The sequence below is a fragment of the Argopecten irradians genome, chromosome 3 (genome assembly GCF_041381155.1).
Source record: "Argopecten irradians isolate NY chromosome 3, Ai_NY, whole genome shotgun sequence".
Taxonomy (NCBI): Eukaryota; Metazoa; Mollusca; class Bivalvia; order Pectinida; family Pectinidae; genus Argopecten; species Argopecten irradians.
The window spans coordinates 38108953-38136533 of NC_091136.1; the positions used below are offsets into that span (position 1 = coordinate 38108953).

The 27581-nt window shown below is 35.3% G+C and overlaps 1 protein-coding gene across 2 annotated transcripts in view; it reads right to left on the reverse strand.

The window, feature by feature from the left end:
* LOC138318487 (inactive tyrosine-protein kinase 7-like) overlaps positions 1-27581 on the reverse strand; it is a 125239-nt gene that overhangs the window by 7707 nt on the left and 89951 nt on the right. For both annotated transcript variants that reach the window (XM_069260893.1, XM_069260892.1), the window contains exons 4-13: positions 25277-25428; positions 23735-23882; positions 19347-19483; positions 12338-12467; positions 6353-6519; positions 3704-3843; positions 2405-2552; positions 1835-2104; positions 1372-1523; positions 1094-1214 (exon numbers count right to left, since the gene is read on the reverse strand). In XM_069260893.1, coding sequence (XP_069116994.1) covers positions 1094-1214; positions 1372-1523; positions 1835-2104; positions 2405-2552; positions 3704-3843; positions 6353-6519; positions 12338-12467; positions 19347-19483; positions 23735-23882; positions 25277-25428 — 1565 coding nt within the window. The remainder of the gene's footprint in view (positions 1-1093; positions 1215-1371; positions 1524-1834; positions 2105-2404; positions 2553-3703; positions 3844-6352; positions 6520-12337; positions 12468-19346; positions 19484-23734; positions 23883-25276; positions 25429-27581) is intronic.

Here is a 27581-nt window from a genome sequence, read left to right on the forward strand (position 1 = left end):
AAATTTCAAACATAAAGCATAAGTTCAAATGAAAGCATAATATATTTCACAAAACTACAAAACTCATGCGAACAAGAATTTTAAACAAAATTCTACAGATGAAGTGAATTGGAAAATATTTGTTGATCACCATTGGTTCTATGAAGCAAGAAGCATAACAAAATCCGGAGTCCAATGGTAATGTTGTCTTTATTAATGACAGCGCGTCAGTAAGACTTAGTCATGATTCTATACAATAAAAGGCTGACAAAACGACCGGTGGCCATGATGAATTTACATGCAGAAAGGGAGTCCAATAGTTTTACTTATCCATTGTCTGCCAGTGTTGTCATAGTGATATTAAATATACACAGATATGTAGAAAGATATAACATGGAATGATAAAAGCAATTCCTTATAGGGATAACGTCCACAGCTGCACAAGGCAAAACAACAGAGTCAGTATTAAGTTCCTTTGTTCTTGCACGTGCAAGTTACCACTAGAATTCCACCGTCTGTCGCCATAGTAACTCATAGAGTCATAAGCTGCAAATATTTACAATTCTTTTCTCAAAACATACATACCAAAGAGAAGTGTTTAAACAATCTTGCTCTAATCCACACAGAGTGAAATCGAAATACACTAACAGATATAAATAGTTCCTTTCAGCTTATAATTTAACAAAGACATTATGAAATATTCTTTAAACTTTTAAATATGTTAAGCTATAAATCACAAATTAATCTTAAAAGCACTATTTTTTTACCAAAAAACCACCAGCATGACGATAATCTAGATTATTTCTGACTTTATGAGAGTTGTCTCCCTTAGACTGTGAGACGGCTGATGCACTATCATGACCACTAATACCACTAATATAATCACACCACATGCATGAGATCATGTTTAAAACTCTAAATTTGTCATTGGAAATAACAAAAGCTAGTGTTAATCCAAAAATAACACTAATATATCAGACCAAAAATGGCGGTATCTGAACAATTCTGTTACTAAGCGATTTACCAACAGCCTGATAGTCATTATAATCAAGTAAGAGATGAAGAAAGAGTGACACACGGACAGACGTGCAGACAGACAAAGTCATATACTTACTGGCAACATTTAAATAAGCCTCCCTGCGTATAGATCCAGCAGTATTGTTGGCGGTACAGCCATATTTCCCTTTGTCTTGAATATAAACTTTGCTGAGATATAATGTGCCGTTGCTGTATTTCTAAAATAAAGAACGTATATGATCTCATATATCACATCACATCATTTGTCTGAGATACCTTAACATATTAAAGTCTTAAGTCAATACTCATTTAAATTTTAGCTTTAATCAGTTATAACAAAACTTTGACTGTAACAGGGATGTCTGTTGTACTTACAATGACACGCGACTTATCAAAGTCATCAGTGAAGTAATTTTTGTCCCAGATAATCATGGGAGGTGGGTCACCACTAGCAACACAGTGTAGCATGGCTGGCTGTCCTTCAAAAACTGTTGTATTCTTTGGTTGTACTTGGAAACGGGGACGTTCTGCAAGTATAATGTTTTTAATCAAAAATATCTAAAGACAGCTAAAAGAAAATCTATACCTAAATACTTATAGATCATTTTTTAAAATGTCTTTTAATTTAACCTTTCTTCTCTTCAACTGTGCCCTTGAAGAAAATCTTATGATCTTGGATTTTTTATTCCAAAATTCTATGTAAGATATTGTATATTGTATGTAAGAGATAGATGAGTTTTAAGTCTTTAGACTCATATCCACCCTTTTACAATTGCCAACATATTGTTGTTTATACATGTATATAAAAAGAAATTCTCCAAGTTATCACGATACCTACCAACAACATCAATGTTGATTGTAACATCAATGGCTCCTTGTTTGTCGTTGTAAGCCTGACAGGTATAAAGGCCAGAATCGGATCTTTGTACCTTGTAGAAGTGGAGTGTGCCCTCAACATTTGCGACATGTGGGGCGATGTTAATGCGGCCATCTTTAAACCATTTGATACGGACCTGACCATCTCCCTCGGCAAAACATGGTACACTGGCATCCTGGTCCAGCAGCTCGATATAGGTGTTTTCAGGAAGGGGATCAAACTTTAACCTCTCTGTTGACAAATCATTACATTCGTACCATGAAAGATATATTTTGCATTCATTTTTTTATAGATTTTATTCATATTGTACAAGTATATGTATAAGTAAAAGGTAGACCCTAAATCTGTATACCTTTGTACTTCCTTCTTACACAGAGATAGGCCCTAAATCTGTATACCTTTGTACTTCCTTCTAACACAAAGATAGGCCCTAAATCTGTATACTCTTACTTCCCAACATGGAAATAGGTCCTAAATGTGTATACAAGTTGATTTCAAACATGGAGGAAGGCCCTAAACCTGTACACTTACTTCTGACGCGGAGGTAGGCCCTGTCAGAGAATACAAGGTCCTGTCCAGTAGTATTGGCCACACAAGCGTATGCTCCAGCATCTTGCATCTGTACCTTCGTGATGGTCAGTATGCCTCTGTTTAAATCCATACGATGGCGACTTGACCCCTACAAAGAGAGAACATCCTGTCACATCAAGAAGATCTGCCTATTTATAAAATGGTATCAAATACATTGAACTGGCCAACAAATGGCCATTTGTGGACAATTATCCCCTATAGAGCAGTTTTTATTGTTATTTTGAAACAATTTGATGACTTTTCTATTCCTTTGTAATTTCTTTTTTTCAGTAACTTTTGTTTGTTGTACAACTGCTCCTTTTTATTTTATCTCTCAATAACGTTACATTGTATTTATGTTGGATTTTATTGTTTGGAATCCACAGACAGACATGTTTGACATACCAAACAATGGATTTCCTATCCAAGTCAGACACCCCATATAAACATATTTTACACCCATTTTTTCGACTGCCTCTAAATCCTGCTGCGTTACAGCCATTTGGATTCTTCAAATGAAATCATATTTAGAATGCCTCACAAACGACTTCTGTCCTCAAATAACACTGACAGATGTACGAATGCGATCAACAATTTACCTGTCATAAACGAGTTTTTGTGCCGAACAGGTGTATAAACATATTTACACAGGTAGAGAGTACAATCTATCCTTATATCTGCCATTGAACAGGACACAATACTTCAATCCATTAATACACACTACCTACATACTGGTGTCAGGTGTAAATCAGACACTGTCACACCTGAACAATCAAATCACAATCGCTGTCACGTTAATATTATGTGTAATGTCATACGTTTTTACTTCATCGCCTGCCAAATAAACATGTCATAAATGTATACAGCTTTCAAATATTATGCTTTTGATAGAATCATAGCCGTTCATAATCTGTAAATTGCTATCAAACAGAAATGTAAATTACAAAATTAAAGTCATGTTTCAATAAGGAGCCTACCATCAACAAAAAGTTCTTTCAATACCGTAAGAATGGGCAAAATTAGTTCTGTACCCATATCATTTCTGAAAGCTTAATTGTCATCAGATTTTTGTCATTGAGAATGTACAAGCTATTAGTATTGGACAAAAACCTGAGTTCCTAATGTAAAACCACTGTTTATAGTATTAGACAACCCTTTGATGTGCCCTTCTTGATGACATATCATAATTGGAAGTTTAGAAAAGGGTTTTACATACATTATTCAAATTCATTAAGGCCGAGGCCTAGCATCATGTCTTACCGATTTGACATATTCTCCATCTTTATCCCATATCACAGTGGTGACAGGAGGTCGTGTACCAGTCACCTGACAGTTAAATGTCACTATGCCGTCCTCCTCTACCTCCTGAGGTTGTGGTGGTCTTCTGATGATAGGAGGCACTGCAAAACACAAAATAGACCTGAAAAATCTCTATCAACAATGTAGTGGACTCGGGGTTGATCATCAGTGACCAGGTAACCCCATCGGTAGAGCACTCCATCGGCTAGTGTTGAGAGGTACTGAGTTTGGTCCTAGGCTGCTACATTTTCTCCTCTCCTGTTACAGAGATGGTGGTATAATGGTCTTGTGTGTCTTTGAAAGTGATGAAAAGAGAGGAGTGTAGTGGGATTGGACAGGGCTAATCTTCGATCATCTGTGACCAGGTAGCCCAATCGGTACAGTATCTGGCTAGTGTTCGGAGGTCCTGGGTTAGAACCTGGCCTGGCCCTAGATTTGTTCATCACAGTAAGACTAGCATTTGTTAGATTGCATCTAATTAACCTCCCAATGCAAAACCTTTGATAATGATGGATAATGGTCAACAAAGCCACTTCTTTATTTATTAATATTTTTAACTTTTATTGCAATTATGTTAAAAAGTAAAGTGTTCGTAGACATACACTTACACTAAACTGCTTTAATATCAAATCTCTTTGTGATATATCTTTTAATGAATGTCAGGAGTGTGATTACAGAAAATTCTACAATAATTAAAGCAAAATCTGGTTAAGATAATTCCGCAAGGCATGATTTCTTGCCAAGCTGAACCTCTGCCTTCTACCCCTAATGTACAATAAATGTGGGGTAGTATTGTGTTATACATGTGGCGTTGGTTAACATTCATCATATTTCCAGACGAAATTCCTTTTTAACAGACACTGTTACGTGTACCAGTTCTACGCTAACATGCCAAATTTAAATGAACAGCAACAGCATAGAAACCTTCTTAAAAATGAAATATTGTGTTCAGGAGAATGACTGCCAAACCACACTTGTATTTGATTGTATTTTTTTGTCGGGGGGATGCTTGTTATTGGGAATGCCCTCAATTTGGACGCCTTAAATTTTAGAGAATTTTCAAATATTAACAGGTTCATTCAATTATAAATTGGCTTGATTTCTTTCAAAACAAAAATAAAGTTATATATCTAAGTATTTAGTCTCGTACAAACTCACCACTTTCCACAGACCTTTTATGAAATGTTTCAAGGTTACTGAAAACATGGAAACATTCACGAGGGTTTATTTTGTGATAACTGTACCTTTGAGAATTATACTTTCATATATACCCCGGTACACAAAATACAACCTACAGCGGAATTGACCAAGCACCACATGTTATATAGCCATATTTCGAACTCGCAAACGCCTGTGTTCCTACGTTTGTAATGCCTGAGCAAGCATCGTAGGATACACAATACAAAATGAAAAGTCAAGTGGGGTTTGATTGACAGCTGGTTACCCATCAATTTTCGCAACCAAAAAGCTGTTCTTGTGATATCTGTAAATTTCCCTGTTGCATAGATTTCCCAGTTCACAATATCTGGTAGACAAATTCATTAACAATACAATGTTAACCCATGACCAATTATCATGTAGCTTTCATCTGATGGCATGTAGCTTTCATCTGCTGTCATGTTTTCATTTAATGATGACATCACTAATATTTTTAGCTTTAATATATATTTTTTTAAATTGTTTAATAAGATAATATTTATGACATTTATGTTTGAATAAGAATAATTAGTTCCGTCTTTCGACTTTCAAGAAAAAAAGAAAGAAATTGGGCAGAAAGGGATCTGAATTAAATATCTGACATACAGGAGTTGGACATGCATCAACATTTAAAAGATTCTTTAATTTAGGTCCCTTCCCAAAATGCTACGTAACAAATAATGTTGACAAAGAACTAAGGAGAGATGAGTGCTCCCACTTACTGCCTCCTGTTACTGATTTTACACTAACATGTCAGAAATTAGAGATTCCACACAACTCAGTCGGCTCACGCTGCTAATAATTTCTTGAGCAGACGACATAAATGTTCCTGATTGGTGTCCTGCAGACTATATAGAAAACCCAAGTTTAATGTCATACCTAGCTTGTAGTGGTGATTAAAAAATAAGAAATAGTCCATCCCGAAACATTTTTACATCTTTGAAGGCCTCTTAATACAATCGACCAAGAGTAAAGGGTAGCCATTTTGAATGGAGAAAGAGAAGAGTTAGCATTTGGAAAAATAAACTTCAAAGCTTGCCTCCAATTAATTTGTCTATAACGTACCTATGTTGCTTTCTTTCTTTTATTGTTTGGCTATAAATGTATTTTAATGTTGGAGAACCTCAGCTGGCGAATGTCATGTGATCTCAATAACTGCCATATAAGACTCTTTGTAAATGTTTCGGATGCCAACAGGCTGGGCGTTTCTTAGATTGAACATTAGGTAAATTCAAAATTAAAATTATTGGGTAATCTCATTAAAGAATGTTAGAAATTATCCACAGGGCTTCGATAAATTGGGTAAATCAAAAAGTACTTTTTTATTTATTTATTTTTTGGGGGCTTTTTCATATGAGAAAAATAATTTACAATGTTTGCTGAAGATTTCATAAATTCCAAGGTTATTCTCACCTGATACAATGATCCAAACATTCTGACGTTTTTCTCCAGCAATGTTTGTAATAACGCACGAGTAGTTTCCGGAATCCATTTCTTGCGGGTTTTCAAAGACCAGATCGTCCCCTTCCACGTGAATCTGACCGGAATCACCAATCAGCAAATCATTGCGATCATACCATCTGCAAGAGCAAAATGCATTAAATTGGTAAATGGACTTAATTTTATGACAAGTTGAGATTAATGTTGGAGATTTGTCCTAAGAAATATCTAGATAAAATGTATCTGTGTATGTTCTTGACATTGTGCCAAAGTTGTGAAAATCCCTTGGAAATCCTCGCATTACATAACAGACTTATCTAGTTATACACCTGCCTCGACTCCAAAACTTTCCAATTATATATGTGAGATTGCCATCGGACCCTAACCGAAATGCTCGCCTAAATTGCTGCAACAATATTAGTCCAGGGATAGATATCATATTTGATGGGCTCTTTCCAAAACTTTTGAACAATAATGCTTTGGATGGCATGATATTGGAAAGAAGATACAGCAGTTGATTATTGTCAGAATATTTTGTCATAGACACTCCCAGAAATGGTTCAGTGAGTGTATGGTTTCTGACCAACAAAACAACCCTCTCTTTAAATTAAAAAAGATTCAATAGTGCTTCTTTTAGAATTAATGATAAACTACACAAAAAACAGATGAATGAATTGGCATAATATATTTACCAATATGACTTAGCATTAATCTGCATTTTAATTATAAAATTTGAGTACACAAAATTAGTTTGAACTAACTTGGCATGGCAGTATAAGACTGAAGTAGTGTCATATCAATTAGTGAAATAGGTCAATCAATATGGTAATACATACATGTTGCAATATCATTTGACCTTTGTCGACCTTGACCCAGAAGGAATTTTATGGTATGCCCTTAGACGCTCTGAGAGGAAATATAGAAGGAAGTATAATTAAGAATACTATATCCATTGAGGATATGTGACCTGAAGAATGACGTAGGAGTAGAATTGCTCCTCACAAATTCCTCGTCTGAACAGCATCAAAGTGGCCACATTTGTATCAAATCAAGTTAAGTGATTTTCATCCTTAATCATAGGTCACCCTGTTCACACCAGGTTGTCTTCCCCAAACATTCTACATGGGACTTCAAAATATCTCCTTTGATGAAAAAATGGCCGACATTTCTTAGCATCTTTATAGCTGATGATATGTTTCTTTTACAAAGATGGCCTGGACCAGATGTATTTGTGTTTCTTTGTCTCCATGCTACAGAAACACATAGAAACATAATGAGGATGATTTTATCTGAAATTCTTTTCTTGAAATTCGTATAAATTACCTCTTCAGGTTTGCTGACTGTGTGAGGAGGAGAGATTTAGATTTTTCAGTCTGATGATGTTGCTATTGTTCTGTTGGTTCTCAGACTACCATCAGATAATATCTCTTATAGATCATAAAGATAACTTCATGTGCGCTCACATCAAAAGTTAACCAACACAACACTTTCTCAGGTAAAAAGTAAACATTTAAAAAAAAATTGGGGAAAAAATATTTGTTGTCGTGATGTATCTTTAAAGGTGTGGAGACACAAACACAAAGGGAAGACAAATTCACTGACTCAACGCTGAAATCTCAACACTAGATCTATGTTATAATGCAAATGATCTGTACATAGCGCCGTTACATCCATATGCACTTCATTAAAACGGAATGCACATGTGAATTATGCATGCATGCATATCAAACAATTGAAAACTAAATGATTCATTTGCATAAATTAACATCCAAGTAGAGATTGTACAAAGATAAAGTTCAGAGTGACATGCAATTATATTATTCTACATATCAAGTCATGTGTACCTGGAAAAATCGTGAAAAACTTACATCAGAAAAGTTTTATACCTTTAACTGAAAAATATTACCAATACAGATTTTATATACAATGTAAAGTGATGACTGCAGCATAAAAACTGGTATTTTTTAGCTAAAGAAATACGAGTCTACATGTTCACCAATCATATTCTACCATCTCTGCATTTAACCATTCTTATCTCTAGCATATTTGATTGGCGGAACAATATGTGCATATTGACCATTCACATTGCTCGCAAGGAAATAATAATCTGCAGCACATTTGGCAAGTGCCTGCTGAGTAAAGACATATCTGATACGAATTACAACACCCGTTTTTGAAATCCTGGCAAACATTTCTTATTAAATATGATCCATTCCGACTCTTGACATTTTTTAGGCAATCAAGTGTCCGCCATTTCCAGCTTTCCTATTTAATGCATAAATGGTTCCAACAGATGAAATTCTTTATCTTAAATGTTACTGGTAACAAGTAAGGGCCATTAACTGAACAATTGTTCTTAAAGGAATTACCAGTCAATCCCCGGTTTCTGATGGAAATTCTCGGCAGCGAGCACTGATACGGGGAGTACACATGGAAGTAGTTATGTGTGTCTCACTCAAATACAGAATTTACGACAAAGCCATGCTACACAATATTAATAACATGGTATGCAAATGTTTGCATATCTCTTGTAGCGTAAATAACAATATCTATATAAACACAGCCCAGCTCCTAATTACTCGACTCCCAAAAAAATCTTATGTAATGCCTTCTGCAGCTAGTTTTTCTTTTGCATTTTGTGTGAAATAGCAGACCATTCTAATGGGACTTCTGAAGTAGATCTCCAAGATTAGAAGCTTTTCTGTTTTGAAACAGAGAAGAGAAAAAGGGAATTGATGATCAAACATATTACAAAGTACACAGATATTGTTTTTGCCAAAAAGGTAAAATTTACGAGGTAAATATTTATCTTGGTCCGATATTTTTCTTGCTTTTGTAGTTCTCCATGGTTTCTGTAACTATGCCATTGTGCAATTGTAGTGAGGAGGGTTTTTATGACGGAAACAGATAGGACCCAAGAGTAATAAACTTATGACAGACGCACAAGAGATTACGATCCCAGGCTGTTATCGGTTGTGTAACAAGCCTGTAAGTAAAAAAACAGCCCGTGTCACTCTGCATGTGAAAACAAATGTTGAAATGTGAGAGAAGATGAAAGATGGGATTTTGATGGTACATTAAATGAAATTTCTTACATCTTATTAAGTGTTATTTGTTATGCTAAAACATTCCATAAACAGCACTTTGAAAGAATTAATTGACATGGACTCAACATTTCCTCCTAATTGTTTTCTGTAATTACTACCCCAATCACCACCCCAGTAGTTTGTTATTTGTTGCCAGCCTCTTACACCCAGTTTTTCCTGATTTTTACCCCCTATATCTCAAATGGAAATTTTTCACTATTTATTGCCTTAATCTTAAACCATGAACACCACGACAACAGGAATCTTATCAGAAATCTTCTCCATCTTTTGTCCAAAATGATTCTAGCACAGCTAGTTAACATACAATTTCTCTGATAAATTCATTTGCACATTGCGTTTTGAAATTACATTATCATAAATAGATTTTTTTGAAAATATTTCCATCTATCAATCTTTAATCAAGTGCTATAAAATCTAAAAAGTTTCTTAGACATTACGAGTGCCTCTTAAGTTTAATACTGGAAACACTTAAACTTCGTGCATTTCGCCATCCCATAACATCAGACTTCAAACACGAGTCAAGAGAGAGAGAAAATGCTTCTGATATGTATGAGAATGAGAGGAGAGGCAGATTTGATAGTGTTTATCACAAGTGACGCCTTGAGAGTGAAATCTATAAAATTCACAAGTTTTAGGAAGACCTTATGACCTTACCTAACAAATCAATCTAAAATCAACCTTCAAAAGGTAACACTAAAATATATTTATAATCATACCGTCTTGTCAAGTTCACAGAAAGCCAGATGTGGACATCAAAGTTTTACTGCTGATTCGTAAACATTTTAATAACCTTATGATATTTTCACACATGTTGTTTTATTTCTACAATCACTTGTAAAGAAATACAAAGTTTGCATCGAGAGCCATCAAATGAGAATGAATCCTATAATTCTAAGGAGTTTCAATTCATGTAAAACATAAAACTGAAGTTTCTTAAGAAAAACGTGGAACCAATCACATCGTTATGATCCAGTAAAATTGAAGTAAAACCAAAATGTAACCTTTGACCTATTGAAAAATCATCTCTGTTTTTGAAGATCTTAAATATATGGTAAAACTTTGCATCTATTGACATTAATTGGTGATGATGTAAAGAGAAAAGAGTTTCATTATTCAAGGAATTTATTGTTTTCAATATATGAACAGCTAAAAAGAATAAGAAAACTTTGAAGACACCAGCAACTTTGACTCTTTTCCATGATTTTTCAGTTGATACTATTCTCCATGTATTTTTCCTCGGATTCTTAATCAAATCTATTTTATTTACATTATTGACCTTGATCGATATTTTCTGTTGTTCTTTCTTCTCCAGAAGACAAGTAAAGTACAGAATGCTTACCAAGTGAAGGGAAGTCTAGCAGTAACACAACACAACATCTCCCACCGTCACAATTAGCCCGACAGGTGATGAAACTTGAACAACTAACAGGAGGAGGCCCATAACTAGATAGGGGCAGATAAGCCATAATCTCGGGGACATGCTCACTGGCAATATTACTGCTGTTTAATATAGCCCAAAACATCCAAAGTCCTTAAAACACCGATAGCACACAGATGGTCTATCATATTTATGGCCAGTTACTAGGGGAAGAACCAAATGGTTAAAAACCCTTATGTAATGTGAAGTTTTATTCGCCATGGCAATGACCTTTGCCACTGAACTTAGTGAAGGTCATAAAAATATCTGCAGTAGCAGTGTTCTTACCAAAGCTTTTAAAAGTTATCCCCCACAACATAACCATCCAAAAATATGGCAGTGTAAATTTAAATGTAGCATTAAAATAGTTATCTTACAATGCTGAGATGGAAGAGTGGCATTGCTAAATCGTTGTAAGTTTGGATGTAGTCACCTTGACTTGTATACTACATCGTGGGTTTTTACGACTTTAACCTCGACTTTATCTGTAAAACATAACCTCATTTTCTATTCAGCAAAAGAGGATAAAAGTGATGAAAATTTTGTCACTTATTTAACAGCAAAAAAAGAAGAGGAAACCATTTCAAATTGGTGTATTGCTGGCTTGGAGTACATAGGAACCCTGTTAAGCTAGCGTAGGGGATGTACTTTTATAACGGGGGTTTAACAAAACAGCGTCATCTGGATTTCTCATGTTATTGTACCTGTAAATATAGTTTTCTCTCTTGTGTGAACAGCAGTCCTGATTGGTTTACCATGTAAACATTAAGTGTAACATGGATGTGTGTTGGTTCTACAGCTGGTTACAGCCAAGGTCCAAAGTTTTTTAACCCCGAACATCTCCTACTACCCTGCCACCCCTCAGACTACTTCCCAAAACAACAGTTGATCTTGTTTTAGGTTACGCTAACAGCTAGGATCATTTATGGAAATGCATTTAAGCTCATTCACCCATCAAATTTCATAATGAACTGATCTATTCTTTGATTTAGAAGAGCCTACATATGTCTTCAGGGGTAAATGAGTTTTAAAGAGTTCTGTAAAATGATCACCAATCTACACTCCGTACTTTAATATCAATAGGTAATGGTAAGTTTCCAATCTATCAAAGTAAGGAGTTATGGTAGCAAAGACACCTTAACAGCTTAGCCACCATAGATTCATAATGATATCGAAAGACTTTTCTGCAGGAATCGTACTGAAAATAGAAATTCTCTAAAAGCATACAGCAAGAGTGCAAACTACAATAGAGGTTGTCATAAACAGATGTGATCTACCCCCATGGTATTGAACAGTTATAATATACATAAAGATGACACTTAGAACAGACACATTTATCGTCCATCCATCAGATGTGCTCATACATGCACTCTCTACAGTATGGTTTTGTAGGCTGTAGTATGTTTGTAAGTTTGACAAGGCTTAGATACCCACCGTAATGTTGGCTTGGGCTCGCCTTTAGGTTTGAACACCTTCACAACAAATCGAGTGTGAGACGGAACCACCATTGGAAAGTTGGATATCAGCCTTGGCTCAAATGACACCGGTGAAAACTTCTCCAGATCTGCAACAAAAGAACAAGTAAAGGTCATAGAGAGGTCAAGATTCAGTATCAAGTCAAATATTATCATCCTCATTATCAAGTTTTTGTATAATGGGTATCTTTATAATATTGAACTTGTAACAGATGTCAAAAATGAATCTCCAATTCAATCTTTTACCAAGGTCATCATATATACTACTAACGCAGAAAAAAATAAAAATATATTTTGATGTTAACATATCAAAACAGTTTGGTAAATAAGACTTCCTGTTCTGAGGTAATTATCTGTAGACACAACAGGGTACAGAAAATGACAGGTGAACACACATGTTCTGTGGCATCCTGAGGCTTTTTATGTTCTGTATAACATACTTTTTATTACATAAAAAATATTCCATTATCAGTGGTATCACACAAAAGCTGTCAAAATAATGTGTTTATCTTTGATTTTTCTTAAAAAAATAAGATCCTAGGAATAGTATAGCCAGTGAGTGGAGGGGGCGATAGATGATTTGTGGCATGTATTTACATTGAATTTCATATTTATAGTAAAGGTGAGTGACTTGTGAATGAAATACAAAAGGTATAAGAGGTGGGATTCTGTGACGTTATGAATGATAGTTTAATTCACACAACAAAATGAGTAACTGGAATGAGAACTACACTTCCTTAAAAGTAACCACATCTATCACAATCCTCAGGGATTCGGTGGAATATTGTCAGCACAAAAACTACTAAAATAAGAGGCCACTAGAACTGATAAAATCTACAGTATCCTGGGCCATTCATACACAGCTACCACTAAAATAAGATAATCACTAGAATAGATAAATTTACAGTATCCTGGGCCATTCATACACAGTTACCACTAAAATAAGATAATCATTAGAATAGATAAATTTACAGTATCCTGTGTCATTTATACACAGCTACCACTAAAATAAGATAATCATTAGAATAGATAAATTTACAGTATCCTGTGTCATTTATACACAGCTACCACTAAAATAAGATAATCACTAGAATAGGTAAATTTACAGTATCCTGGACCATTCATACACAGCTACCACTAAAATAAGATAATCACTAGAATAGGTAAATTTACGGTATCCTGGACCATTCATACACAGCTACCACTAAAATAAGATAATCACTAGAATAGGTAAATTTACAGTATCATGGGCCATTCATACACAGCTACTACTAAAATAAGATAATCATTAGAATAGATAAATTTACAGTATCCTGTGTCATTTATACACAGCTACCACTAAAATAAGATAATCACTAGAATAGATAAATTTACAGTATCCTGTGTCATTTATACACAGCTACCACTAAAATAAGATAATCACTAGAATAGGTAAATTTACAGTATCCTGGGCCATTCATACACAGCTACCACTAAAATAAGATAATCACTAGAATAGGTAATTTTACGGTATCCTGGGCCATTCATACACAGCTACCACTAAAATAAGACAATCACTAGAATAGGTAAATTTACAGTATCATGGGCCATTCATACACAGCTACTACTAAAATAAGATAATCATTAGAATAGATAAATTTACAGTATCCTGTGTCATTTATACACAGCTCCCACTAAAATAAGATAATCACTAGAATAGGTAAATTTACGGTATCCTGGGCCATTCTTACACAGCTACCACTAAAATAAGATAATCACTAGAATAGGTAAATTTACAGTATCCTGGGCCATTGATACATAGCTACCACTAAAATAAGATAATCATTAGAATAGATAAATTTACAGTATCCTGTGTCATTTATACACAGCTACCACTAAAATAAGATAATCACTAGAATAGGTAAATTTACAGTATCCTGGGCCATTCATACACAGCTACCACTAAAATAAGATAATCACTAGAATAGATAAATTTACAGTATCCTGGACCATTCATACACAACTGTGGTAGTAGTGTTTACACACAGCCAACAATGGAGGATTACGGTGACATACAGCGAAGAACGTTCAGATATATGGAGAGAGAAAAAAACCTAGATAGCTCCCACAATAGAAGCTGGCTGTCAGCAACATGAGGAAATACTTCACTAAACAATGATGGCAGGCAGAGTAGGAGCAAGTGAATGTCAAACAAAGATGGAGGCTCTTAAAACATCACAACACAATGGGAACTGTTAGAGGTTCAGGTATTTAATTGTTACAGAGTTCAAGGTTATGGGAACTATTACAAAGACCAGGGATGAAGTTTCAAAAAGGTCATAGGTCAAGAAATTTATGCAAAGGTCAGCAGCAAATGTAAAACTATTATAGAGGTCACAGATCAAGAATGTTTTACCAAGGTCAGGTGTAGGGGAGTGGGGATTTGTTAAAATGGTCAAAAGTCTGGGACAATTTTTGAGGGTCCAGAGTTATGGAACTATTATGGAGGTCATTTAACCAGGGTTAAGATGAATTGGTCAGATTGGGGGGTTGGAAAGCCCACAAATGCCAAATATCATGGTATGGATTGATCATAGCTAAAACATAAGAGACAGTGTTTGATGACATGGTTTGTCACTATGGTAACACAACACCAAAACACCTAATTAATGCAACTTTTGTGGAGATGGAGGACACCCAGGGACAAACACATCCTATCAATCAGGTCCTGAAAGGTAGTCGAGGAGGGCTTGAAAAGCATCAATGGGAGGACTGAGTCCCAGCCTTATTAGGACTAGTCCCCTAAGTACTTGTGTCAGCTCCTAATGTATAGCAACCCTCACCACGATAATGAACTTCATGGCTTCCAAGTGACATATGACCTTTCACCAAAAAATAATGATACAAAAATATCTTCTTCGTCTGAACACTAGCACATTTCAACAACTTCAAGTGGGGGATTTCTACATTCATTGGAAAAATTGCTTGTAATATACATAATATCCCTTTTTTTTTTAAATCTACAGACCAATTATAAGTATAGGGTAATGTATATAACTGCAATATGAAGCCATCATGGATGTTTTATTTAGAATCTTAGAGACAGATAGACAACGAATTTGACTCATTGTTTAATAACACAACGTAAATGTTAAACTCCAATGTATGATACAGTATACACTGATGTGTTACTAGTTATATACAGACACACTTGAGACCTGGGAATCTCCTTGTGTATCATCAGCCAGATACCTGTAGTCTAGCCCCGACAACCGACAACCGCTGCACCTGGAATTGTTCAATGTCATCGTTACACTTGTCCCTTGGCCCTAGCCTGTACCACTGATGAACCTTCTACCATATTTCTTATACAGTTTTGATTAAAAACCACCACAGCCATTCACAAATGTCTAGCTTGATTCCACCTGGAGAATTTCAGAGCCAGTTTTTTGTTGAACCTCAAGCTCTCGGGTGGTGCTATATAATCTAAATGTGAATGGAAACTGTATGTACTTTGGCATTTCATTAACAGTTTTGCACTCTCAGCTACTTACTAAACATTATAAGATCCTATTCCTGTTCTTAGCTTATCTACGTTTCTCTTTACTGTATCATATGTCCTGTCTCGTTTTAATACATATAGCAGCTACTGTTTTGTCTGTTCTCTGATACAACAGTACAAACACTTTAATTTCTCAGGTGCCAAATAATGAAATTCAGAGTTTTGGTACTAACAATATAAATAACAAACAACAATAGAGGTTATGCAAAAATTATACAGAATTTACTTTCAGCTCATGATTGATATTTAACAATAAAACTAAGATTTGACGAGCAATTTTAGGTTTTATAAAGTGTATGTTGGCCAATGGTAATCAGTTGTGGTAGAGGCTGTAGTGTTAGATGTCAATTCTCCAAGTGTCTGTCACAGAGACTTGCAAGGAAACCTTATCCATTGCCCCACCCAGCTTAAAATAACACACCTGTTAAAAGACTTATACATGCAGCCAAGACTCCAGATACTTCTACTCAAGGTTAGAGAAATCCATCAAAAATACTTACACAAGACTGTCATAATGAGTAATGTTGAACAAAACGTTTAGTATTACAAATTTTGAGGGATTATTACAAAAGCTATCGCTCTAATGTTCCTTGTCCAGTACATGGCTGTTCTAAGTTAAGAAACAATTATAAGGCTATAGTGTTTCTGATGGATGGTTATAAGTGTATGTTTTATCTAGCATTATTTCATCTGGTATTTAAATGTTGGTCCCTTTAGTTTTTTAAGTGATAGTGGGAGGGAAAAACATCCATTTCTCTGTGACATTTGACCTTGACACACAGAGAGACAACAGTCATGTGACCTCAGAGATCTGGTGCATCATGGTACTCGTTTTGTAAACCACATCTGGTTGGTCTGTTCAAAATATATTTGTCTTTTTAACCCTGGGGCACTGTCAGAGAAATTAGTTATCCATCTAAACAACATGACTATCTTGTGATTAAAAGGCCTTGAGCATAATTTAACTTGAGTGACCCGTCCTTGTTTCCCATACATCTTCCATACCACCATGGCTGTAAAAAGATTAATGCACAAACTGCACTACATTTCATCGAAAATAAAGTCACATTTAGATAATTTCTTTTTACATTTCTTGATAATACGATCAACTTTCAAAATGAAATAATGACCTTAGAAACCTCTTGTCTCGGCCGTTATACAAAGACGAATGGATTGCTGTTAAAATGGTACGTGGCCACACAATCCGTTTGGAATCAACAAATTAAGGTTGTAATGTGTTTATCAGAAGACTGACATCATACTGCTATGAAGTGTTGGGTCCTTTACTGAAAATCTGCGGGCGTCTATATGGAAATAGGTCCTTATCATAGAATTGTGGCATGATTTCTCATCCCAGTCAGAAAATCAAGAATTTATGGAAATTTTCCTACACTTGAACGTTTACTTGAAGTCTTTTTTCCTATCAGCATCTCCCAACAAATAGATAAAAGTTTTCCTTTTAAAACCCTATTGTAAAAACATCAACCTTTTCAAGATAGATTTATCAAAATTGTATCGGAAGAAATATTTATTTCATCAGAAATTGCTCCTTAATGAAATGAGACAACTTTATATATGATTTTGACTTTACCGTATCTACGGTGCCTTGATTGCAATGGAAACTTTGAATATTTCTGTACAACTCCATAACAAATCCTTTAAGATAGACTTCCTTTTTTATATAAAACAATTTATAATCGAAATGATAGCATTAACTCTACTCTAGGGTTTATAAGTTCATTTCTTTAGAGATGTGCGTTTTTAGAAATACATAAACAGTTTGATATTGAGTTATCGTTGAGTAGGTATTCGGCTAAAAGGGTCAGGGTACCTCCCTAATGATTTTTTTTAGTCACAGATTGTGAATGGCATGTTATACTTAATGGTTTTGTACCAGGAAAGGTTACACAGAAATATACTCAAAATATTCAACATGGCTGTTACTTTGAAAGTGATTGGTGTATACAATTCCACCTCGCCATTAATTGGAATGGAAAACAGACTCGGTGTAAAGGAACACACAGGATCTCATAATGTTTATGTGGCTCACTCCAGTTCTGTTATTTGTATAGATGGATATTGTAGATTGTAAAACACTTCGCTTGATTTCAGACAAAATTTGAAAAGGTATAAATACAAATTTTTAATATTTTCTTGCGAAAATAAAAACTTCCAAGAGACTCATTTCTAAAATCTTGTACTATATTGAGACTTGATCCAAAGATCCTACATGTGTGTGCAATACCAGGAGATAGTAAACTTGTTTGTGAGTTTATATCTGTCTTTGTTGCTATCCTAGAGTTCAGAAAATACAGTCTGTCACATATAGGCACGGAGGGTTTTTCCCATTAGCCTGAACAAGACAGATAGCACATTTTAACCCCCACACCAATTTCTCCTCTCCATTTCACCAAGACCTGGGTACAGCCTGGGCTGGAAGTCCTCCGTGCCATCTGGGGTGTCTCCGATGTCACCACGGTAACACTGACAAATTATCGCTCCAGCCCCTTCCCTACACTACACACAAGTCATCATCTGTTTTTTTCAGTTTTGAAAATAAAATTGTTTTAAATTTTGAAGATTTTATCAGATCAAATTAAAGAAAAATCTGAGACCTTTGTTGACGCAATGTGATTAAGTTTCCATTAGCCAAATCAATTAGTAAATACCCTCTTATTTTGAAGAAGAAAAAACAGTAAAAAATGAAAAAGAAAACAATGGTCTAAAAGAAAAGTGCACCTGGATTGAGGGATGCTTTTCACCCACTTTTCATGTTTAGAATCAAATTGCAAGAAACAAGAAGGAGTGTAAGAGATGGAAAATAGTTTATAGCGATAATAGCGATAAATTAATGAAATCTTACACTGACCTCTTTACAGGGAGGTAAGCATATTAGAATTTGAAATACAGAATTTAAGTTTAAAGAATAAGTCAAATGAGGAAAAATATACTACACAGGAAAGTGTTGTAACTTGCACCATCAGGTGGCAATATGTACCAGAGCTAAGATGAAATGTGTCAATAACTACCTTCACCAATACCTTTTAGGACTCGGCCATTTATCACATTAACATTACAGAATTATAGACTAGCAGAAAAGTATAACACACTAGCTAACAAATCGCAACATCCAGCTGTAACTAAAAAGATCCCCGTTTCTTGGCACTGTAACCTTATACACTAATCATGTACACAACATGCTGGTGTTTAAATTCCAATTTACATAGCATTGGAAAAAATTCACAAAGATTTTCAGTCAGAAAATGCTCGACAAAAAATGCTGGAACAAAAGCAATGTCTAATGTATACATAGTAATTAAAGGCAGATCTAGTATTTCATTTAAAAGTTGTTTGTTTCTGCTGAGCTATCTGAAGTGATTTGGAATAACCAGCTGGGTTAGAAGCTAAGGAAGATACGTTAACTTACGGGCTAATATGAGTTGGGACATAAATCGCTGGGCAGGGATCGCACGATTATCACCCAGTCCCTCGCATCTGTAGAACCCCTCGTCTGCCTGACGTACTCGCGGAAAGTGCAGCGATCCATTGTTGAAGATTGTGTGTCTGGAAGATATACAAACCATATGGATTACATAAGAGTAAAAATGTCGGTAGAAATTTCATAACAACATTACTGGCTTAATTAGTGCACCTGTAGGCTAAGTTCGTCTATCACAGGTGCTTTCTAATTAAGGCAATGCCAAAATGGCTCAAAAACAATAAACCTATCATAAATGTGGTGCGATGGATGAGTTATGACAGGCAGTCTACCTATTCTAAATCTTATTCATTTTACAGAAAACTCTGCAGGATTTCCTTAGGCTGTTTAGGCTTAATATCAAATGTTGTATTGATTTCAATTCTAATTACCCAAGTATAATAATTTCATTTGAGAAATAGAGCTTGCCCATTTTGTTGTACATTTGCTGTCAACATACATCATACAAAGTATTCCACTGAAGAACTATTCAAAATGTACCAAGATTTCCTGCAGGAAAATCCTCTGCATAATGATAAAGTATCTATTTCTAAGAAACATCTAGTGTCAAAAATTAGCCAAGGGCAAACAACTCTAAAGAAAGTGATATAAACGAAGCTAAACTAAATGATATAGTACATAGGGCAATAAAGGCTAAGCATGGCCTGGTTTATGTTACCTGTACTTTTAAAAGTTTATTATTTATCATATTTTCTGATTCACAATTGTCAATGGTTTGCCAAGTCGTATTTTAATTCATAATCCATCGATAACTATACACTTCCATTTTCGCTGCTATACTTGAAACTACTTAATGAGAATGCTAACAACTATGTGACTTTAATTTGTCCCCACACTGTATAAAGACACCATTAATGTAACATTTTGTACCTGTATTTTACCAATATAACCTTTATGCTTTCAATTAAATCTTTTATCAATCTAAAACGACGGGATCAATACCCACTTTGGAATTCTATTCAGATCAACACAATGACCTATGAGGTACTGATGATGTTAATTAAAAAGTATTTCGTAACATATTTGTCATCTATCGACATGTCTGGAGGAATGGCTCCATCAAGTAGGTATTGTCCAGGTCATTGCCATTATATCTCTGTCTGTCTAGTAGGTATTGTCCAGGTAACTCTATTGTCATTATATCTCTGTCCTGTCTAGTAGGTATTGTCCAGATAACCCTATTGTCATTATATCTCTGTCTGTCTAGTAGGTATTGTCGAGGTCATTGCCATTATATCTCTGTCTGTCTAGTAGGCATTGTCCAGGTCATTGCCATTATATCTCTGTCTATCTAGTAGGTATTGTCCAGGTCATTGCCATTATATCTCTGTCTGTCTAGTAGGTATTGTCCAGGTAACTCTATTGTCATTATATCTCTGTCTATCTGGTAGGTATTGTCCAGATAACCCTATTGTCATTATATCTCTGTCTATCTGGTAGGTATTGTCCAGATAACCCTATTGTCATTATATCTCTGTCTATCTAGTAGGTATTGTCCAGGTCATTGCCATTATATCTCTGTCTGTCTAGTAGGTATTGTCCAGGTAACTCTATTGTCATTATATCTCTGTCTATCTGGTAGGTATTGTCCAGATAACCCTATTGTCATTATATCTCTGTCTATCTAGTAGGTATTGTCCAGATAACCCTATTGTCATTATATCTCTGTCTATCTAGTAGGTATTGTCCAGGTCATTGCCATTATATCTCTGTCTATCTAGTAGGTATTGTCCAGGTCATTGCCATTATATCTCTGTCTATCTAGTAGGTATTGTCCAGGTCATTGCCATTATATCTCTGTCTGTCTAGTAGGTATTGTCCAGGTAACTCTATTGTCATTATATCTCTGTCTATCTGGTAGGTATTGTCCAGATAACCCTATTGTCATTCTATTGTCATTATATCTCTGTCTATCTAGTAGGCATTGTCCAGGTCATTGCCATTATATCTCTGTCTGTCTAGTAGGTATTGTCCAGGTAACTCTGTTGTCATTATATCTCTGTCTATCTGGTAGGTATTGTCCAGGTAACCCTATTATCATTATATCTCTGTCTATCTAGTAGGTATTGTCCAGGTAACCCTATTGTCATTATATCTCCGTCTATCTAGTAAGTATTGTCCAGGTAACCCTATTGTCATTATATCTCTGTCTGTCTAGTAGGTATTGTCAAGGTAACCCTATTGTCATTATATCTCTGTCCGTCTAGTAGGTATTGTCCAGGTAACTCTATTGTCATTATATCTCTGTCTGTCTAGTAGGTATTGTCCAGGTAACCCTATTGTCATTATATCTCTGTCCGTCTAGTAGGTATTGTCAAGGTAACCCTATTGTCATTATATCTCTGTCCGTCTAGTAGGTATTGTCCAGGTAACCCTATTGTCATTATATCTCTGTCCGTCTAGTAGGTATTGTCAAGGTAACCCTATTGTCATTATATCTCTGTCCGTCTAGTAGGTATTGTCCAGGTAACTCTATTGTCATTATATCTCTGTCCGTCTAGTAGGTATTGTCCAGGTAACCCTATTGTCATTATATCTCTGTCTATCTGGTAGGTATTGTCCAGATAACCCTATTGTCATTATATCTCTGTCTATCTGGTAGGTATTGTCCAGATTAACCCTATTGTCATTATATCTCTGTCTATCTAGTAGGTATTGTCCAGGTCATTGCCATTATATCTCTGTCTGTCTAGTAGGTATTGTCCAGGTAACTCTATTGTCATTATATCTCTGTCTATCTGGTAGGTATTGTCCAGATAACCCTATTGTCATTATATCTCTGTCTATCTAGTAGGTATTGTCCAGATAACCCTATTGTCATTATATCTCTGTCTATCTAGTAGGTATTGTCCAGGTCATTGCCATTATATCTCTGTCTATCTAGTAGGTATTGTCCAGGTCATTGCCATTATATCTCTGTCTATCTAGTAGGTATTGTCCAGGTAACTCTATTGCCATTATATCTCTGTCTGTCTAGTAGGTATTGTCCAGGTAACTCTATTGTCATTATATCTCTGTCTATCTGGTAGGTATTGTCCAGATAACCCTATTGTCATTCTATTGTCATTATATCTCTGTCTATCTAGTAGGCATTGTCCAGGTCATTGCCATTATATCTCTGTCTGTCTAGTAGGTATTGTCCAGGTAACTCTATTGTCATTATATCTCTGTCCTGTCTAGTAGGTATTGTCCAGATAACCCTATTGTCATTCTATTGTCATTATATCTCTGTCTATCTAGTAGGCATTGTCCAGGTAATTGCCATTATATCTCTGTCTGTCTAGTAGGTATTGTCCAGGTAACTCTGTTGTCATTATATCTCTGTCTATCTGGTAGGTATTGTCCAGGTAACCCTATTATCATTATATCTCTGTCTATCTAGTAGGTATTGTCCAGGTAACCCTATTGTCATTATATCTCCGTCTATCTAGTAAGTATTGTCCAGGTAACCCTATTGTCATTATATCTCTGTCTGTCTAGTAGGTATTGTCAAGGTAACCCTATTGTCATTATATCTCTGTCCGTCTAGTAGGTATTGTCCAGGTAACTCTATTGTCATTATATCTCTGTCTGTCTAGTAGGTATTGTCCAGGTAACCCTATTGTCATTATATCTCTGTCCGTCTAGTAGGTATTGTCAAGGTAACCCTATTGTCATTATATCTCTGTCCGTCTAGTAGGTATTGTCCAGGTAACCCTATTGTCATTATATCTCTGTCCGTCTAGTAGGTATTGTCCAGGTAACCCTATTGTCATTATATCTCTGTCTGTCTAGTAGGTATTGTCCAGGTAACTCTATTGTCATTATATCTCTGTCTATCTAGTAAGTATTGTCCAGGTAATTGCCATTATATCTCTGTCTGTCTGGTAGGTATTGTCCAGGTAACCCTATTGTCATTATATCTCTGTCTATCTAGTAAGTATTGTCCAGGTAACCCTATTGTCATTATATCTCTGTCTATCTAGTAAGTATTGTCCAGGTAACCCTATTGTCATTATATCTCTGTCTATCTAATAAGTATTGTCCAGGTAACCCTATTTCGTTGATCTGGTGGTGTAGTGGTTAAGCTGCTCGTCTTTCACCTAGCTGGCCGGGGTTCGATAAACAAAGTGGTCATATAAACAAAGGTCACTTTCATAGCAATATTTAAAATGAACATCAATTTGAACTTGCCATAAGGGGATCACAGTTAAATTTACATGACAAATTTTGAATATCAATGAGACACATCTGTTTGAACCAAATGGGAGCACCAGACTGAATTATTGTGACAAATCATTGATGGACAAAGCTGTCAACAAGATTGTGATTTTTACCTGGTGTTGTTTGATAATTTGGCATGGTCATCAAACCATTCTATTCTGGACGCGTTGATGAACGGACAATCCAGTCTGGCTTCCTCGTTCTTTAGGACTAACAAGGACCTGGTAAACTGTGGCTCTATCAGGTGTGGCGTGTTTGGTGCTGGAACATTATAGCATAAATAACGGTGAAAATTACAAAACCATTTCAAAAACAAATTCTATTGTTAACTTATACAGTCAAACCTGCCTATAAAGACTACAAATGGACAAGGAAAATAAGGCCTTGATATATATACTCTACTGGGCTTTATATGCATGTCCAACTGTGTTGAAGTTGACCATTTTGGACCCGAAGAAAGTGATCTTACCAGGCAAATGACCTTTATAAAGAGGTGGTTGCTAATGCAGATTTAACTGAAATATAAGCTAATTAAACAATAAGTATGCTTTAAGTATGACTTATTTTCGACATCTTCTGTTGCAAAACTGTCACAAAAAAAATATGTCAAAATGAGTCACATTTTAGCCAGACTGTGTGACAGTGTGGTGACGATAATAGCCTACCCACATGCTTTGCTTGTTGTAGTTATTTTATGACCAACACAGACTCCAATATCATTCAACTACAAAAGTATCTCTTGTTGTCCTTACATTGTGATTAAACACATTGTCTACAGCAAAAACATCTGAATTGAGTGAAATTTTATTTTTTAGTTTTTGTATATTTCCACAAGTTATAATCATTATATCAATCTGATAGACTTATAGTCTAACACTGGATAAAGAATCCGTTCTAGTAAAATGCTTTGTTTTATTTCAACAATATAAATGATGCTGTGTTTGATTTTCCATCCTATTGAAGCTATGTTTTTTTCATTAAAATCAATGTCCTTTAATCTGTGATGTAGTAAATGCCATTCTTATAGAGTCTTTCCTATTAGATGAATTGTATGACAGCTAGAGAGCATGGCTACAGCACCAGGCCTTTCACATGCTCCCTGTCATTCCTATGTTAACCTCCTATAGACAGCTAGACAGACGTTACAGTGTGGCACTGAAGGGCTGCCCACTACAACACAGGTATAAAATGTTACACAACTTACTCTAATTTCATAGAAAACAAAGATGGCGCTGATCAAAACTTCTGGGTGACAATGATTATCACTGTGGATACCTAGATGGTGAAGATGACCTTGTGAAAGTCAAGGTCATGATCTAAATGTTATCAGGCGCCAAGGGACAGTCATAGCCATGGTAAGACTGGAGATCATTTAAATGAGGTCACAGAAAAAGTTGTTTGTACATTCTAGATATTACTGCTTGGCCATATATAAATATCAGTAGACGCAAAAATTGGCATTCATGTCATATCAGTCAAACAATTTCATTTCAGAGATAAATTTCTTTTTCTGAAATGGATTGCAATGTTTAAAATATTTGTAAATCAAAAAAAAAATATTTAGGACTGAGATAAATGCATTTTTACATATTTGATATTTTTTGTGGTTGTGGGCCAGGCAATGTACAATGTATCTTTTGCTTTTTCTAGATTACCTTTCACATTTAGGAGGAACTTGACTGGGCTATCAACCGCCCCAGCGACATTCACCGCCCGACAGGAGTATATCCCATTATCCTCTGCAGTCACTCCTGTGATCCGAAACCGATTCCCTGATACTTTCTTCCGATCTTTAACATTGAGCAGTCTGAAATTTACAGCAGCAAGAAAATTTAACATGGGTTAAAAGTACAAACTTTATCTTCATTTTAGTGACAAAATACATTTATAGTACACAAATTTGTTCCGAGTAGTGTAGGCATCGTTTAGTCGTCTCAAATCCTTGTGCCACCCGGGCTGATATCATATAGTACAGAAGTTGTTTGAAAAACTCCAGAATATACAGCTAAACATTTATATTTTTATTACAACTAGTATTTTAAAATCTATATACAACTTAATACTCTAATTTTAAGAAACATTTGCCTACAGAAAATGATTGGTTTCAAAAGTCATTTTCTTTCAAATTTTTCATATCATTGTTAGAAGACATATATATTGGAAATACATATACCAAAATGTAAAACAGGGTTGAGGGGCTAATATAAGATCATTTTGATACCCAAAAACACCCTTGATGCCCCCGGTGTAATATCTTGTAAAATTTCCATGCTGAAATAACAACCAGTACAGGAATCCATCCTGGTTGTGTTGAAATAAACCATGTGGCAAAATAATGTTATGGTAATTAATTTCAAAATTTTATCAGGCCAACTTGTTTAGTAAACAGTGAGCTGGTACAGTTAGGTAAAAACTCCAGTGTATTGCACTTGGTGAAGCCTCCCGATTGATAAATTAACTATCTCATTAAAACCAGTATGCTTTTTTATGAGACATATGGGCAGATTTATTTTGTAGGGAAAAATTCTTGATGCAACCAAGACTATAGAAATAGAATCCAGAGAACAGTTGATGATGAATATTTTGGTAATTTTAAAAAGCAACATTTGACCAAAGGTTAAAGGTTAATGTTTTCTTGTATTAAAGACCTCCACCCTTATATTCCTAATCAATCAATCATCCTGATCATGTTTACAAACTTTGGGTCAGTGTTTACAAACTTTGGGTCTCATTATCCAACCTGTCCATCTTTCCACAAGAAAAAAAGACCTGACATTTCGCCCTGTTAGCGCCCTCTTGTGGTTACCATGGTGATAGAGTAAAGCAATCCATTTTCATTGGATAACTTTTTGGTATTTTAAGTAATTATCATTAATGTGAATTTAAATGACTATTAAGAAAGTAATTACAAAATACTTTTAAATAGTGAAGTAAATGGATTTTTCTGTTTTCTCTTCAGCACTTGAAAAGCTCTTAGGTGAGGAGGAAAAAAAAACTTGGGGATGAGTAGATGGTAAAATTCACATCAAGGTTATAAACAGGCTTACATTATAGGGATCAGTATACTGGCAAGGCATGAGTTAGCAGGATCTGAATACTGGTGGAGCATGAGTTAGCATATAACTCTATATAATTATACATTAGGCTGCAGCCTGTCACAGCATCCTAGTCTTTAATCCTCAAGTCTTGTACATGGTAATAAACCAAAAATCAGACAGAAAAAACAAGCATGTCAGTAAAGAGATATAGTAGTTTGAATTTATGAGGAATTTTCTCGGGATGTGGGGTCAGAACGAAGCTATAGATCATTCTGATAGACAAAAATCCCCTTACAAAGATATAATGGTAGGGAAAAAATCACTACAGATCACATATACTGTTTATGTACAAACAATTTTCACCCTGTTGCACAGCATTTACATACATGGGTGTAGGGTAACCATGCATTTGTGCAGGGGTCAGAGGTCGCATCTGACAAATCAAGATGTTTTTGACAGACGTTAAAGAAACATGTGCAGAACAATAGGTTTCTGGTTACAAAGTAATAGTGGGACCAAGGTAAGGAAGGGATGCGTACTCTCAACAACAGTATCTCTTATGGTGGATTGGATTCTGTAAGGGTCAAGGTCATGGTGACCTTTCACCCTCAGATTCCACCTGCATACTAAATGGTAAACACTGGCCAATGGTTGTTACACTGTAGCCTTGTATAAATCAATCTGGTAAAAGGTTTTATGTTTACATCCTTAACCATGCAATAAACTGCTCTTTTGGACAAGAAGCAACCAAGAAAAGAAATACAAGTCACTTGAGACTTCTTTTGCATTTTGCTGTTTCATGAAAGAAATGTAATTAAGTGTTTGTAGATTAAGTGTGAATAACTTATAATGTATACCAAACAAAGCACAGTACAAAGTCTTTAGCAAATGTCCTCGGTTATGATATTTGATAAAAGAAACA